This window comes from Cervus elaphus, chromosome 30 (genome assembly GCF_910594005.1).
Source record: "Cervus elaphus chromosome 30, mCerEla1.1, whole genome shotgun sequence".
Taxonomy (NCBI): domain Eukaryota; kingdom Metazoa; phylum Chordata; class Mammalia; order Artiodactyla; family Cervidae; genus Cervus; species Cervus elaphus.
The window spans coordinates 34,752,686-34,766,706 of NC_057844.1; the positions used below are offsets into that span (position 1 = coordinate 34,752,686).

A 14,021-nucleotide genomic window follows, 5' to 3' on the forward strand; every position below is an offset into this window, starting at 1 on the left:
GGGCGCTGGTACCCAGTGTCAGCTCTGCCTCTTGAGTTCCTCCCTGGGCCTGAGTGGAGGCTGAGCCCGGCTGCGTGTCAGCTTGCTCGTCCATGGACTGGCGAGGACACAGCCACCCCCAGTTACTCTGAGGGTCCCAGGAGCTCGCATGTGTTGCCACGCGCTCTGTCTGGCATCATTCTGCTGGTCGGAGTGTCCTGTAGAGCAGTAAATGGGAAGAGATCCTGGAGGTGTTTTGCTTCTCAGCTCTCTCATGTCTAGGAGTTTTTGCTTCCAGCCCTGACTTCACTTCATTTTTTAAAAAATATGTGAAATGATTATTTAGCTGAGTTAGTGATGTCACATTAGACAGATTTTTAAAACTTGGACATCCAGAAGGAGCTGGACATGATTTTGATCTCTTTGAAAGTGAAAGTTGCTCAGTCATGTCTGACTCTTTTCCACCCCATGGACTATAGTGTTAGTCGCTCAGTTCATGTCCGACTCTTTTCGACCCAATGGACTGTAGCCTACCAGGCTCCTTGGTCCATGAGATTTTCCAGGCAAGCATACTGGAGTGGGTTGCCATTTCCTTTTCCAGGGGATCTTCCTGACCCAGGGATCGAACCCAGGTCTCTTGCATTGTAGGCAGATGCTTTACCATCTGAGCCACCAGGGAAGCCCTGGTGATCTCTTTAACTAACATCTATTGAGGACGCTCTGTGCTCATGGTGTGTGAGGGGTTTTTCTTGCATTCAGACAAGAGTGGTGTCTTGGCTGGTGTCATCTTCTTGGGTTACAGTTTTTTCCCCTTTACGGACGCTTAGTGTTGATAGATGAGAACTCTTGAGTTCAACTTGTTTTTGTTTCTTTTATATAATGAGAAGACAGAAGACTCAGAATGTGTCAGATGAGAGAGATCCAATGCAGAAAAATAAAGAGATTTCCTCAGTTTCTCACTTTATTAAGGACTTCAAGGGTGTAGTTAATTAGGAGCTATGAGTGAAGGAAGGGCTGGGGCTCCCAGAAGCCGGGGGCTCCCAGAGTGCACCCACACCCTTCCTGCTGTGTGGGACACACCATGATCTCCACGTGGTCAACCTTGCTGTAGTAATCTCATAGGCTTGGCTTTTTCATGTCTCTACTTTGACTATTTTACAGATATTTTACAGTCATGCCATTTTTGTAACATAGATTATGACCAGCATCCCCATATCTGTGCTTGAATTCATAGGTGTGTGAAAAGCATTATTTTAACATGGTTTCTTTAGTCTTCTCAGTACATTTATAGGTAATTCCATTTATAAAAATATATAAGTAAATATGTTACTTAGGGTCAAGTTTTACAAAGTAGTACACTGTGAATAATTTTGTTTGTGCTGTGTTTTTAGTATCTAAGCACTATAATTTTTCCTTTTTGGATTTTGGGTCAACAATACTATATTTCTTCTGCTGGTTATTTTTACCATTAATTTGTAATTTCTGTTTTTATTGTGAGAGCAACCAAACGGTGATACTGGATCAGTCACTGTTTTCAGTTCTTTCTGTCTTTTCATCAAATAAGCATTATTACATACAGGAAGTTTGTGTAGGAGAAGTGAGTGTCCAGGCTTCCTTCTTTCTCAGCCCCTGCCTGTGCATCTTGACCCCCAGGGCCTGCTCTCTACGTGTACAACAACGCGGTGTTCACCCCGGAGGACTGGCATGGCATTCAGGAAATAGCGCGGAGCAGGAAGAAGGACGACCCTTTGAAGGTTGGAAGATTTGGAATTGGCTTCAATTCTGTCTATCATATAACAGGTGTGGTATCTGGCTTTTCAGTCTTGAGATTCACAGTTATTTTAGCCTCTGCTTTGTATATTGTCGGGTAAACTTCAGAGACGACATTGAATGCTGATGAAATTTCAGTGTGTCTTGTGTTTTCTCTAGTTATCTTGGTAACCATATCAAATCTTCATCGTGTGATGCAAAAGTTAATGTCATCATTTCCGGTGGAATCAATGTAGTATAGTCAATCATTTTATGTGAAGTTCGAGACTTTATGTCAGCCTACACAAAATTGTTACTCTAAAAGCTTTTGTACCGCAGATTTTTGAGTCAGGCAAACTGGTTTTCACAGATTATCTTGTACATATTTTTAAATAACAGGAAGAAGGAAATATAATATCCAATGGTACGTAACTAACACAGAGGAGAACTTTGAAATGATCTTGGTTTCTCACTTTCCCTATAGAAATTTTGCTCTTCTTTCTTAAACTTGAGTATTTTGATGATGACTTTGAAGTCATGTTTGGAATCTAGAAAGAATATGAGGTTTCTGATTCAGTTACACTAGGAAATACTTGTAACTTTTAGGGCTGTTCTTCTGGAACCAGAGTTCTTAGTATTTACTGTGGTCTTGTGATAAAACTTTTTAATGAAATCAGCACCAGTTATGGCTTAATTTGGAATTGTTTTTGCATTTTGAACTTGCAGGAGAAGAAGGGGCTGCCCTGGCAGAGTTCTAGCTGTCGCTAGAGTAACATGTAGATTCCCCAAACTGGGGCAGTCCTGAGGGTTAAGAAGTGATATTATTCTCAGCCACTGGCCCAAATTGGGACTGCCCTGAGCAAGTGGGACGCAGAAGCATCCTCACCATGGCCCATTTGTAGCAAACCTATTTTTAAAATTGCATTTACAGTGTTATAATATATAGTATTGTGTTAAGTAATATTATGTATTATGTAATAAAACTGATGAAGTCGTTATGTTATGTAACAATTATGTGAATATTAATAGTCATGTGTTCAACTATCTGTGAGTTATTCCTCACATCTGTGACATGCAGTGGTTTTTAAATTTTATGGGGGCATACTTGTGCGTTGCATAAGCCTGGAGCCCGTTGTCACGGGTGTATTGTCCAGAGAGTCCCCTGGTGGCGGGTATCTGCTCTCACTGTGGGTTTGTTCCCTGTCTGAGAACCACCACACTTATGTGGGATGGGTTCCCTGGGTGCTGATCTCTAATCCAAGGACTTGCCAAGGTCATGAGAGTTCTGTTCTCCAGCCACCAGGCTTCTCCCTGACATAGTTTCAGTAATGGGAGCGCAGAAGGGACTGTGGACAATGGGGGGCCGTGGGCCAGCCTTGTTGACTGGACGTGGTGGTGGGCTGGTGGACGTAACATTTCCTACTGAAAATACCCCAAAGCTCAGGATTTGGTGCTTGTGATGCCTAAGCCTGTGGTCGGTGACCCTGCGTGCCACAGGTGGACCCCATAGGGGTCTTGTGTGAAGGCTAGGTCCTCAAGTCACTGTCCATTTCAGACTCGCTCAGGACACATGCTTGAGATCACCTGTTCTTTCTCATTCTCTCAGAGAATCTGTGGTTGAAATTTTACTTTGCACACAGGCTACAAATCTGTTCTGTTTAGTTGGGTTCACAAGGCTGTAGGGAGAGTGTAAATATCCAAATATTCCATATGTATTTTAATTAATTTAGTAAATGCTTGAAGATACATCTTAGGTTTTCACAATAATATCACTTAAAGCCTCTCAATGCCTGGTGCTTTTTGAATCTAAAGAGAAACCATTTTTTTGCATTCAAAGAATTATGTTTCCAAAGCAAGACTTAGTTTGTTTTTAGATAACTCTGTTTAGAATCCTTCTGTGGCTTATACTTCTCCATGTGTAACTGTGCAGTGTAATTGTGATTATCAGTGTCAGTATAGTTCAGAGTTGATGGTGATTTGAATTTTCCTTTGCAGATGTTCCTTGCATCTTTAGTGGTGACCAGATTGGCATGTTAGATCCTCATCAGACACTTTTCGGTCCACACGAATCAGGCCAGTGTTGGAATCTCAGAGATGACAGCAAAGAAATTAGCGAGCTTTCAGACCAGTTTGCGCCATTTATTGGCCTTTTTGGAAGCACCAAGGAGACATTTGTGAAGGGCAGCTTCCCCGGGACGTTCTTCCGTTTCCCGCTTCGGCGGCAGCCCTCCCAACTTAGCGGGACCCTCTACAACAAGCAGAAGGTCCTGGAGCTGTTCGAGTCCTTCCAGGCAGACGCGGACACGGTGCTGCTCTTCCTGAAGAGTGTGCAGGACGTGTCCCTGCACGTCCGCGAGGCCGACGGCTCGGAGAAGCTGGTCTTCAGAGTGTCGGCCCGCGAGCCGGCAGCGCCGGCGCCAGAGCGGCCCGGGGCGGTGGAGGCGCTGGGGGCCGCCCTCAGTGACTACTGTGAGCGGGTGCCCAGCGGCGGCGTCACGTGCGTCACGTACCCCGTGAGCATCGTCCTGGAGGACGGGGGCGCCCAGGGCGCCCGGGAAACGTCTTGGCTGGTGTGCAACAGCGTGGGCGGCCGGGGCCTGAGCGCGCAGCTGGACGCGCTGGCCGACGAGCTGCGCTTCGTCCCAGTCATCGGCATCGCCACGCCCCTGCCGGGCTCGGCCGAAGAGGACCGGGCCGGAGGCGCGGCTGCTGGGTTCTCAGGGAAAGCCTTCTGCTTCCTCCCCTTACCGCCGGGTGAGGAGAGCCGGACTGGACTCCCGGTCCACGTCAGCGGCTTCTTTGGCCTGACGGACAACCGCAGGAGCATCAAGTGGCGGGAGCTGGACCAGTGGAGGGACCCGGCCGCCGTGTGGAACGAGCTGCTTGTGCTGAGCGTGGTGCCCAGGGCCTACGCCGCCCTTATCCTCGACGCCATTGCCCGCCTGCGGGCTGGCTGCAGCCCTGGGCTGCCGCTCTCGGTGGCCGCGGTCTATGGGCTGTGGCCAGATGCCGCGCTGGTCAAGCTGCCCTGGCGGCCGGTGCTGGAGCCGCTGTTCCAGGAGCTCTTCCAGCATGCGGTGCTGCCCTCCCTGGGCGGCCACTGGGTCCCCCTGGAGCAGGCATGCTTCTCGGATCTGGACGAGGGCCTGGACTACACCCCGGCCGTCCTCCACTTCCTGCAGCGCTCGGGGAGGCAGGTGGTCCGGGCCCCAGCCCACGTGGCTGCCGCCGCCCAGCTCGTGGCCTCCAGCGCCGGGCCGCTGACGCAGGTGACGCCTACGTGGACCCGGCAGGTGCTGCGGAAGGCGGGCCTGGGCGGCGCGGGTGCGCCCGAGAGGCTGCACCTGCTGGAGTTCGTGCTCTCCGACCAGGCCTACGGCGAGCTGCTGGGGCTGGAGCTGCTGCCGCTGCAGAGCGGGGCCTTCGTCCCCTTCTCCTCGTCCGCGTGCGACCAGGACGTGGTCTATATCGCCTCGGAGGAGCACCCCAGGTAGGCGGGGCCCCCGCCTAGCCGTGTAGGTGTGCATAAGGCCTTAGGGGGCTCTGCAGAGCTGCTCCATTAGAAAAGAACACACCGTTAAGTTCTGTTGTGGAAGGGCCTCCAGATGTTTATCCGTTAAAAATCGGTGCAAGCCGTCGTTGTTCCTGGAAATTCTAATAGCAGAACGTGGAAAAGAATGGCTACAAAGAGCTAGTAATAACTAAAGTTAGTAAAAAATAAATTATTTTGATGAAATTAAATTCACGAAAATACTCTACTCGGTAATCATAGCTCAGGATGCCTATTGACATTTCAGGGAATACAGTGCATGTTTCTCTAAGGTGTTCCTGGGCCGTCCCTGAGTTTGCATGCTGCCTCAGGGTTTAAAGCCACACCTGGATAGTACTATATCACAAGGATTGCATGTGATTTGAGGTGTGCTTTATAACTTAGGTAAAATAGTGAGCACATGTAACTGGCTTGAAATTATATCACTGAACTTATCTACTTAAAACTGCTGCATTTCTGTCACTTTTCAGGTCCCTTTTCCCAGGTCTTGAAGGACGATTTCTTTTGGATAACTTGAAGCCTCACCTTCTAGCTGCTTTAAAGGAAGCTGCCCAAACCCGAGGTATTATAGCTATTTTAGCTTTTTAAAAATAAATGTATTTATAAAAATGTGACCAGTTTATGTGTTTCCTGTTAAGTTGAACAAGTATGGAATTGCCTATTGATCAGCAGCTCCATACGGTTCAACCTCATGTACTTGTGGTTTGAGATGTGTCAGTCATGGATGCTGACATCTGTCCGAATGCGAAGGTGGTCCTGTGTTTAGAAACCTGTGTTTAGGGTTAGGGTGTGGCGGTGGTCCTCTTCCCTGCACAGTGCCTCACGGGCCTGCAGTGCTTCCCCATTTCTTTCCCCATTTTTGCCCCCGGCCTCCTCCCTGGTGGCCCGCGTGGCAGTGAGAGCACTGCTGTGGGTTAGGTGGACACATGAGGGGAGAGGGAGTCTGCCTGCTCTGCCCCCATGCCACCTGCCTCCAGGGTTCCATGTGGTTGTGTTGGGGTGGCTTTGGGGACCTGCAGGTTGAGAAGTGACCTGTGCATCAGGGTCGGGAGGACTCCTGGGGCCGAGGCAGGAATGGGTGCCCTCTATTGGGAGTCCTTTTTAGGAAAAGACAGAATAATTGGAGGACAAATCACTAAGGTTCTGTTTAACCTTATCTTTCAACTTTTGTGAGCACCTTTGTAAGACCGTTGCCTGGATTTTTTTTTTTTGTTTATTTATTCTTTCAGCCACTCTTTTTTTTTTTTTTTTTAATTGAAGGATATTGAACTTTTTTTAAGTTAGATATTGGCCTGAAAAATTCTGGGTTTGTCCTACCAGGTAAGGTTGTAAAGCGTGCTCTTTGTGACGTGTCTTTTGTACTGTGTGCTGGTTTGTTTTCAAAGGTAACGGCTAAAGGAAAACTTGCTAATGGTCATGCACCTTCATTCCTGTAAATGGAAGCAAAAGGAGTTGGCGCTTGGGGGACAGATTCAGGATGGAGCACAGGGAAGCTGTGGGCAATGCGGTGTGAGCCGGAGGGCTCACTGCTGTTCCCTGTGTCAGGAGCTTTAGAGGACCCTGTTGGGAGTCTTAATGTGGATTCTTGCCTATGTCTCTGCCGTTCTCTGCTCCAAAGTTTTACAAGTTCTTACTTCCCAAGTTCTCCATTATCTTCTTATGTAAAACATTACATTGCAATACAATGTACACACAGAGAAGTATACTTATCTTACTTATACTTAATGTAGTATACATTAAGTAGTATACATTAAGTATACTTATGTAGGTCTAGTGGAATTTTATAATCTGAACATGCCCGGATCAGAACCAGAAGGCTGGCTGCCTCTCTGAGATAGTATTGACCACCCAAGGGCAACTGTGACCCTGACTCTCGACAGCACAGGTGGACTCGGGGCTTCCTGTGCTTCCTCTGGGGGGAATCCATGTGCACACAGTCTGCTGCGGTCACTTGCCCTGAATTTGGGATCGTCCAGCTTGGTGTCCGCAGTTGCAGACCGTTCTTTCTCACAGCTGTGCTATTTCATTGTGTGGTTTCACTTTGTTCTGAAGAGAGAATTTTTGTTCATGTGCATTAGTTTCTGAGGTAGGTAGGGAGTTGGAAATCAGTCAAAAATTATTCAGAATCAAATCAGGTTCAAAGGGTAGAAGATCAACAGGATAATGTTTTCAAGTATTCCGTGGCACAGGGCGTGGCCACAACCACGTCTCTAGCCCCACATGAATGGGGACCTATCGTAATATTTTTGGGATGAGTTACATTTATCTACTGCTAACTCAGTAATTTGACATCTTTGTAAAGCTGAGTCTTCCCACTCTGTGTGTTTTCTCATTTTCTCATCTACTATGAGTTCTGATTTGTTATTTTGGAATCATCTGTAGACTCGTGTTTTATCTCTGGTTCCTGGTTTTACAGTAGAAGTGATGTCTTTGGTGTTATTGTCACCCATGATGTGCAGCTAGTTATCCCGGGAGTTGTGTTCACTGTCAGTTATCTGGATTTAAGTATGAATATTAGCCTGCCACCATTGTGATTATTTAATCATCCTGGTTTCTAGCCTTTCTGGTGTCTTTATCTGGCCACGTGGTGAAGGACTGCCTCCCAGGCATCCTCCCTGTTGTTTTGTACCATTAGTTCCAGACAGAAATGTATTTTTGATGTCACTTTATCCCCATGAACAGATTTACTGCTTGGGGAGCATTGTGGTGTAGGGCCAGCGGGGACTCAGTAATGACCCCTTTGCTTTCCTTTCCTGGGACCCCAGTTGGTGAAGGAAGACGCAGAGAGGAACCAGTGGGCAGACCTTACTGGTCAGTCCTGCGTCACTGCAGTGACCTGGTCTTGGGAGCATGGCTTAGAGCACAGTGTGGGCCTGTACTCTGACCTCTAGGGTGAGATAGACAGGCTCACCAGACTGGTCACAGGTAGCACTGGGGACCTTGACTTCCTTCCCAGCATGCCCTGCACTGCGGAGCTGCGGGAGCCACCCCAGGCGTCCCTCTGGTCAGGGGCAGGCGTCTCTTCCTACACTGAGCGGTCAGTGAGCCAGTCTTCTTGCTGATGTATGGGGCAAGAGTGTGAGAAGAGAGGCCGAGAGGGCTGCGTCTGTGGGGCTCCCTTCCTACAGTGGGAACGTCACAGATGTAAAATGTGAGTGGGTCTTTTTGGTTGTAAAAACAGATTATGTGATCCTTTTGCTGACACAAAGCACCGTGGGCTTGTCTTTCCTAATTTTAAGTAAAATCTTATTGGCCATATTTGGAAGTACAACTGCACACAGTTGCATGGGAAGTGTTTTCTTTCGAAATGGGTGTAGCCCCAACAAAATAACCATCTTCCACTTGTTTCACATGTAAAATTCTCAGCTAAGTACTATGGTACTGCTGGTACTCTCACTATTTAACTCTGTCGCTTCTCATTTGCAGTTGCACGCTTCAGTTCAGTCAGTCAGTTAAGTTGCTCAGTCGTGTCCAACTCTGTGATCCCATGGACTGCAGCACACCAGGCTTCCCTGTCCACCACCAACTCCCAGAGCCTACTGAAACTCATGTCCATTGAGTCAGTGATGCCATCCAACCATCTCATCCTCTGTTGTCCCCTTCTCCTCCCACCTTCAGTTTTTCCCCAGCATCAGGGTCTTTTCAAATAAGTCAGTTCTTCACATCAGGTGGCCAAAATATTGGAGTTTCAGCTTCAGCATCAGTCCTTCCAATGAATATTCAGGACTGATTTCCTTTAGGATGGACTGGTTGGAGCTCCTCACAGTCCAAGGGACTCTCAAGAGTTTTCTCCAACACCACAGTTCAAAAGCATCCGTTCTTTGGCACTCAGCTTTCTTCACAGTCCAACTCTCACATCCATACATGACCACTGGAAAAACCATAGCTGTAACTAGACAGACCTTTGTTGGCAAAGTAATGTCTCTGCTTTTTAAAATGCTGTCTACATTGGTCATAACTTTTCCTCCAAGGAGCAAGCATCTTTTAATTTCATGGCTGCATCACCATCTGCAGTGATTTTGGAGCCCCCAAAATAAAGTCTCTCACTATTTCCATTGTTTCCCCAGCTATTTGCCATGAAGTGATGGGACCAGATGCCATGATCTTAGTTTTCTGAACATTGAGTTTTAAGCCAACTTTTTCACTCTCCTCTTTCAGTTTCATCAAGAGGCTCTTTAGTTCTTCTTCCCTTTCTTCCATAAGGGTGGTGTCATCTGCATATCTGAGGTTATTGATATTTCTCCCAGCAATCTTAATTCCAGCTTGTGCTTCATCCAGCCTGGCATTTCTCATGAGGTACTTTGCATATAAGTTAAATAAGCAGGGTGACAATATACAGCCTTGATGTACTCCTTTTCCTATTTGGAACCAGTCTGTTGTTCCATGTCCAGTTCTAACTGTTGCCTCTTGACCTGCATACAGATTTCTCAAGAGGCAGGTCAGGTGGTCTGGTATTCCCATCTCTTTAAGAATTTTCCACAGTTAGTTGTGATCCACAGAGTCTTCCCTCTCATTTGGGGGAAACAAAGCCAACCTTGACTTTAGTTTGCTTTCTGTGTAGTCCAGCCTCCGGGGGAGTGGCATGTGCTTGTCGTCTGCATTTGCTCACCATCTGTTGTCTCTGCACTTTTCATTCAGTGCAGTAAAATTTCCCAACTGAGATCACCAATTAATGACTTTTTAAAAATTATTAGATCCAGTGAAATTGTTTTGTTCTTTTTACCTGGTCCCCCTGAGGCTTTGCTCCTACTGGTCACTCATCTTTGAATCCTGGGCTCTCTTGTTTTCCTGATACTTCTTTGCCTGCTTTTAAGAATTATTTGTGAATTCCCGTTCCTCAGTTGACCCCCTAGATGGGGATCAGTTCAGGAACTCCTTATGGTCTTTGGGCCTCCTTGTTCACCCAGGTCCCTCGATCTCTACCTCTTCTGTAGGTGCCTAGTTTCAGGACTTGCAGTGCAGTGCAGGGTAGTGGGTATGGGCCCAGAGTCTGTCAGTGCACAGATCTGGGCTCAGACTTGATTCCTCCATTGTGTGACCTTCAACAAATTACCTGATCTCTGTGAGTCTCTTTCCTCATCAGTGACATCCTTCCAGAAAAGTGTATCTGGGGCACTTGAGATTCTACTACATGAAATGCAAGATTGCTTTCTTTCTTAAAAGTGTAATGAAATGACAATAAGGGTTGAGTGGAGGATGGCAGGCGGTCCCAGCCTACCAGCTGAATTTTATCCAGTTTGCATGATGGCCGTCAGGCAGGTTATTGACAACCTCTCCGATGATATTTTAGTTTGGCAGGCTTTCTCTGAAGATAAACTGGTATACATAGAGCGTGTAGTTTAACATGACACCTGGCTCACAAGAAACACTGTTGTCATTCTGCCCTTGGAGCTCCTCAGGGAGCTCAAAGACCACGATTTCCCTGCTCGAGTCCTCATCTTGTGTCCACACCTGTCTCACCTCTTGTGTGATCTTTCCTTGTAAGCACGGCACCATTACCACCCTTGTTCTCGTGTCTCTGGGCTCTGGGGATGGAATTTCTGCATCGCCCTTCTCTGACTGTGCTGTGAGGCCCCAGGGCTTCCTCCCTGCCATGCTCATCTCATCTCATCACCATCCTCTGATGGGTTCCAGAGTATATCCTGACTCCTGACAGGTCCGGTCTTGTCTGAGTGGTCTGTGGGGCTCCCATGACTGGCCTCGAGAGACCAGAGTTCCCTTCATCCGAGAGAGTAGACCCCTGTGAGGTTTGTCACCCCCATGTGGCACAGAGCCCACTTCAAGGTGGATGCTTGGTAAAGTTTTCTTTTACACGAATTCAGGTTTTCTCGTATCTGTGTTTCTGCACAGTATCCCCTTTCCTTAAAATACTCTCTCTCCTGCACCCTGCCTGTGGGCTTCTGTTCATCTTTTTACCTTCAGTCTACAAGTCTCCTCCACGGAGAGGCTTTCTCTGCCATCCCTGCCCCTGCAGGCCACGCGGACCTGAGCTGGGTGCCTGTGTGTCACTCTGGAGCCTATCGCCGCCCATTTAATCCCCTCTGCCTGATCTGTCCCTGGGCACATGTTCCCAGTGCCAGGTTGATAGGCTGATGCTGAGCTTGCATTGTTGGGCTGGGTGGGATGGAGCTGCGGGGATGGGGATACGAGCAGGCAGATGCCTGCAGTGTGGCCGTGAGTCAGAATTTCTTTTCAAATGTGTATCTTCTGTGTCTCATTTGTTCTCCACCTTCATCCTCCTCTGAGGGACGGAGACACTCAGGCCAAAAGAGCTTGAAGGACTTAGGACTCTCTGGAACTTCAGAGTTGGGGTGAAGATTCTGTTGTTTTGTTTTTTCTATCACAGGTCTAGGTTATTTCTGTATTAAGTTACTTGAGTAAGTGGGTGACTCTTGGAAGTTAGAAGAGCAGGTAAATGGGTTTTGGAGAAAAAAAAAATGGGTTTTGGAGGAAGTAGAAGAAAAGCAGTTGAATCAGACATATGGTAGGAATGATTCATAATTTGGATTTAGTTTATATTGAAAGTGAAAGTCGCTCAGCCGTGTCCGACTCTTTACAACCCCATGGACTGTACAGTCCATGGAATTCTCCAGGCCAGAATACTGGAGTGGGTAGCCTTTCCCTTCTTCAGGGGATCTTCTCAACCCAGGGATTTAACCCAGGTCTCCTGCATTGCAGGTGGATTCTTTACTAGCTGAGCCATAAGGGAAGCCCAAGAAAAACTGGAGTTGGTAGCCTATTCCTTCTGCAGCAGATCTTCCTGACCCAGGAATCGAACCTAGGTCAATTATATTGAAGTATATCCTTAAATCTTAAATGTATATTCTGCTATTTTTGGAGTTTGTTTATGGCTTTTCTTTTACATAATGATGTGTAAGATTCTGAAAACAGTGCTATCTTAAGATTCAGAATAATTGCTGTAGCCATTATGTGAAAACTGTGACAATTCCGGCTTTTTCTAAGAACGGATTTAATTATATTCTAGCACAACAACTTCTCTGGGGATACTCAGGTATGATGACTGACTAAATGTTGTGTTCATTTGCAGCCTGAAGTTTTTGTTCATTTGATTCTTTGAATCCCGTTTTTTCATTTACCTCAGTAGCTAGAAGTTGTATCAGTATTATTTTCTGGTGCTAACAATTAAAGGAGAGAGGAAAGTATACTAGTAGAGTACATAGGTGGTTGTTACACACACCACAATCAGGCCATGTTTCAGTTCATAGAACATTTAGTCTCAAATGAAACAATTATGCTGAGATTGGTATTTAAGCTGCGGATTTAATGGAAGGGTGAGAGTGCCCACACTTGTTATATGATGAGATTGAAGTGGACAGAGGGGCATCCATTCTAGGATCTCTGTCGATGAAGTGTCAGTTATTGACTGTCTTTATAAAAAGTTTTGATAGACTTGTATTATTTTCCTCCAGTTCGTGTTTCCCTGGAAAATCAGGATATGAGGTTAGCTTTACAGAAATTGTTTTTATAGTAAACATTATTTTTGGGGTCAGTCTATTCCTTGAAGCTAAAATTAATTTAGAAGCTAAGTCACTGTTATAGTGATAATTCATGTAAGTATTAGTCTTGTTTTCTAGCTTGTAGGAAAAGTGGCTGACCCCCCACAGCTACCATGACTATATTCCTACATCTTTAAGGAGTGATCACAGCGGAAGGCAGAGTCTTGTCAGCAGGCTGCATGGTTAGCCGTCTACCTGGGGCGGGGGGTGCTATGGGTGGCGTTGGCAACCACCCAACTTGTCGTCTATCTCCTGTTCAGGACGGAAGCGAGGACGGCACTGCAGTGTCACTGCCGACTTCTTGAGAAGTCTGCTCGCAGCGCTGTTCTGAGCCAGCCTGGTGCCCTGTGGAGTAGAGTGAGGCTTCCCTGGGTCCTCGCAGAGCGCTGGGAGCACCGGGCTGGCCACCGAGCTGCTCTCTCCATCTCTGTGTGTTTCTTTTTCTTCTTTTAAAGATTTGACTGACAGATGGCCTACAGTTTAACTGGCACCTCATCTTATTTTCAAGTGGACTGTAGCATCCTGTCTCCATCCACGTGGAAAATCTTCCTCAAAGTGAGGGCTGAACCATAGATTTAGCATGCTGACGGTTTTACCTTGAGCTGACCCACAGTAAAGCACAAACCACTCTGAGCAGAGTTGTTCCTAAATAGTTACAACTGATAAACACTTTATGTCTCTAGGAACACGCCTGGCACTAAATACTTAACCTCTTTTCACAGTGCTGATAATTCTAAAGGCAGGGCCACAGAAGCACAAGTCATTTAATAAGTGCTGTTGAATTATTTTATGGATACCGGTTGAGTTGCTTCACAATTTCAAGGGTGCCCCAATCCAGGGCATGGAGACATTTTTCTGTGTTAACATTTATACTTTAGGGTAAAAGCTGAAAGCTTAACTACAAAATAAACAGAAATCAGAACTCCAGGTCTAATAGACTTCTGTGCTTAGAACTGTCTCTTACTACATTTTCTCTCTCCTTTATTTTCTATGATTTGTTTCATCAGAGCATGACTGGCGTTAATCGCATGTTACATGTGGTGTGTGCGTCAATCACATGTTACATGTGGTGTGTGCAGCCACATGTTACATGTGGTATGCGTGCCAATCACATGTTACATGTGGCCCACACAATCGCATGTTACATGTGTGCGCGTGTCATTATTTTATTTGCACATTGATATTAGACAGCTGTCCTGAAGGTAGGTATGAGGCTTATAGGCTGC

At 46.6% G+C, this 14,021-nt stretch overlaps 1 protein-coding gene across 2 annotated transcripts in view; it reads left to right on the plus strand.

The window, feature by feature from the left end:
• SACS (sacsin molecular chaperone) overlaps positions 1 to 14,021 on the plus strand; it is a 77,612-nt gene that overhangs the window by 48,769 nt on the left and 14,822 nt on the right. For both annotated transcript variants that reach the window (XM_043891650.1, XM_043891651.1), the window contains 3 exons: positions 1,633 to 1,779; positions 3,724 to 5,218; positions 5,749 to 5,840. In XM_043891650.1, coding sequence (XP_043747585.1) covers positions 1,633 to 1,779; positions 3,724 to 5,218; positions 5,749 to 5,840 — 1,734 coding nt within the window. The remainder of the gene's footprint in view (positions 1 to 1,632; positions 1,780 to 3,723; positions 5,219 to 5,748; positions 5,841 to 14,021) is intronic.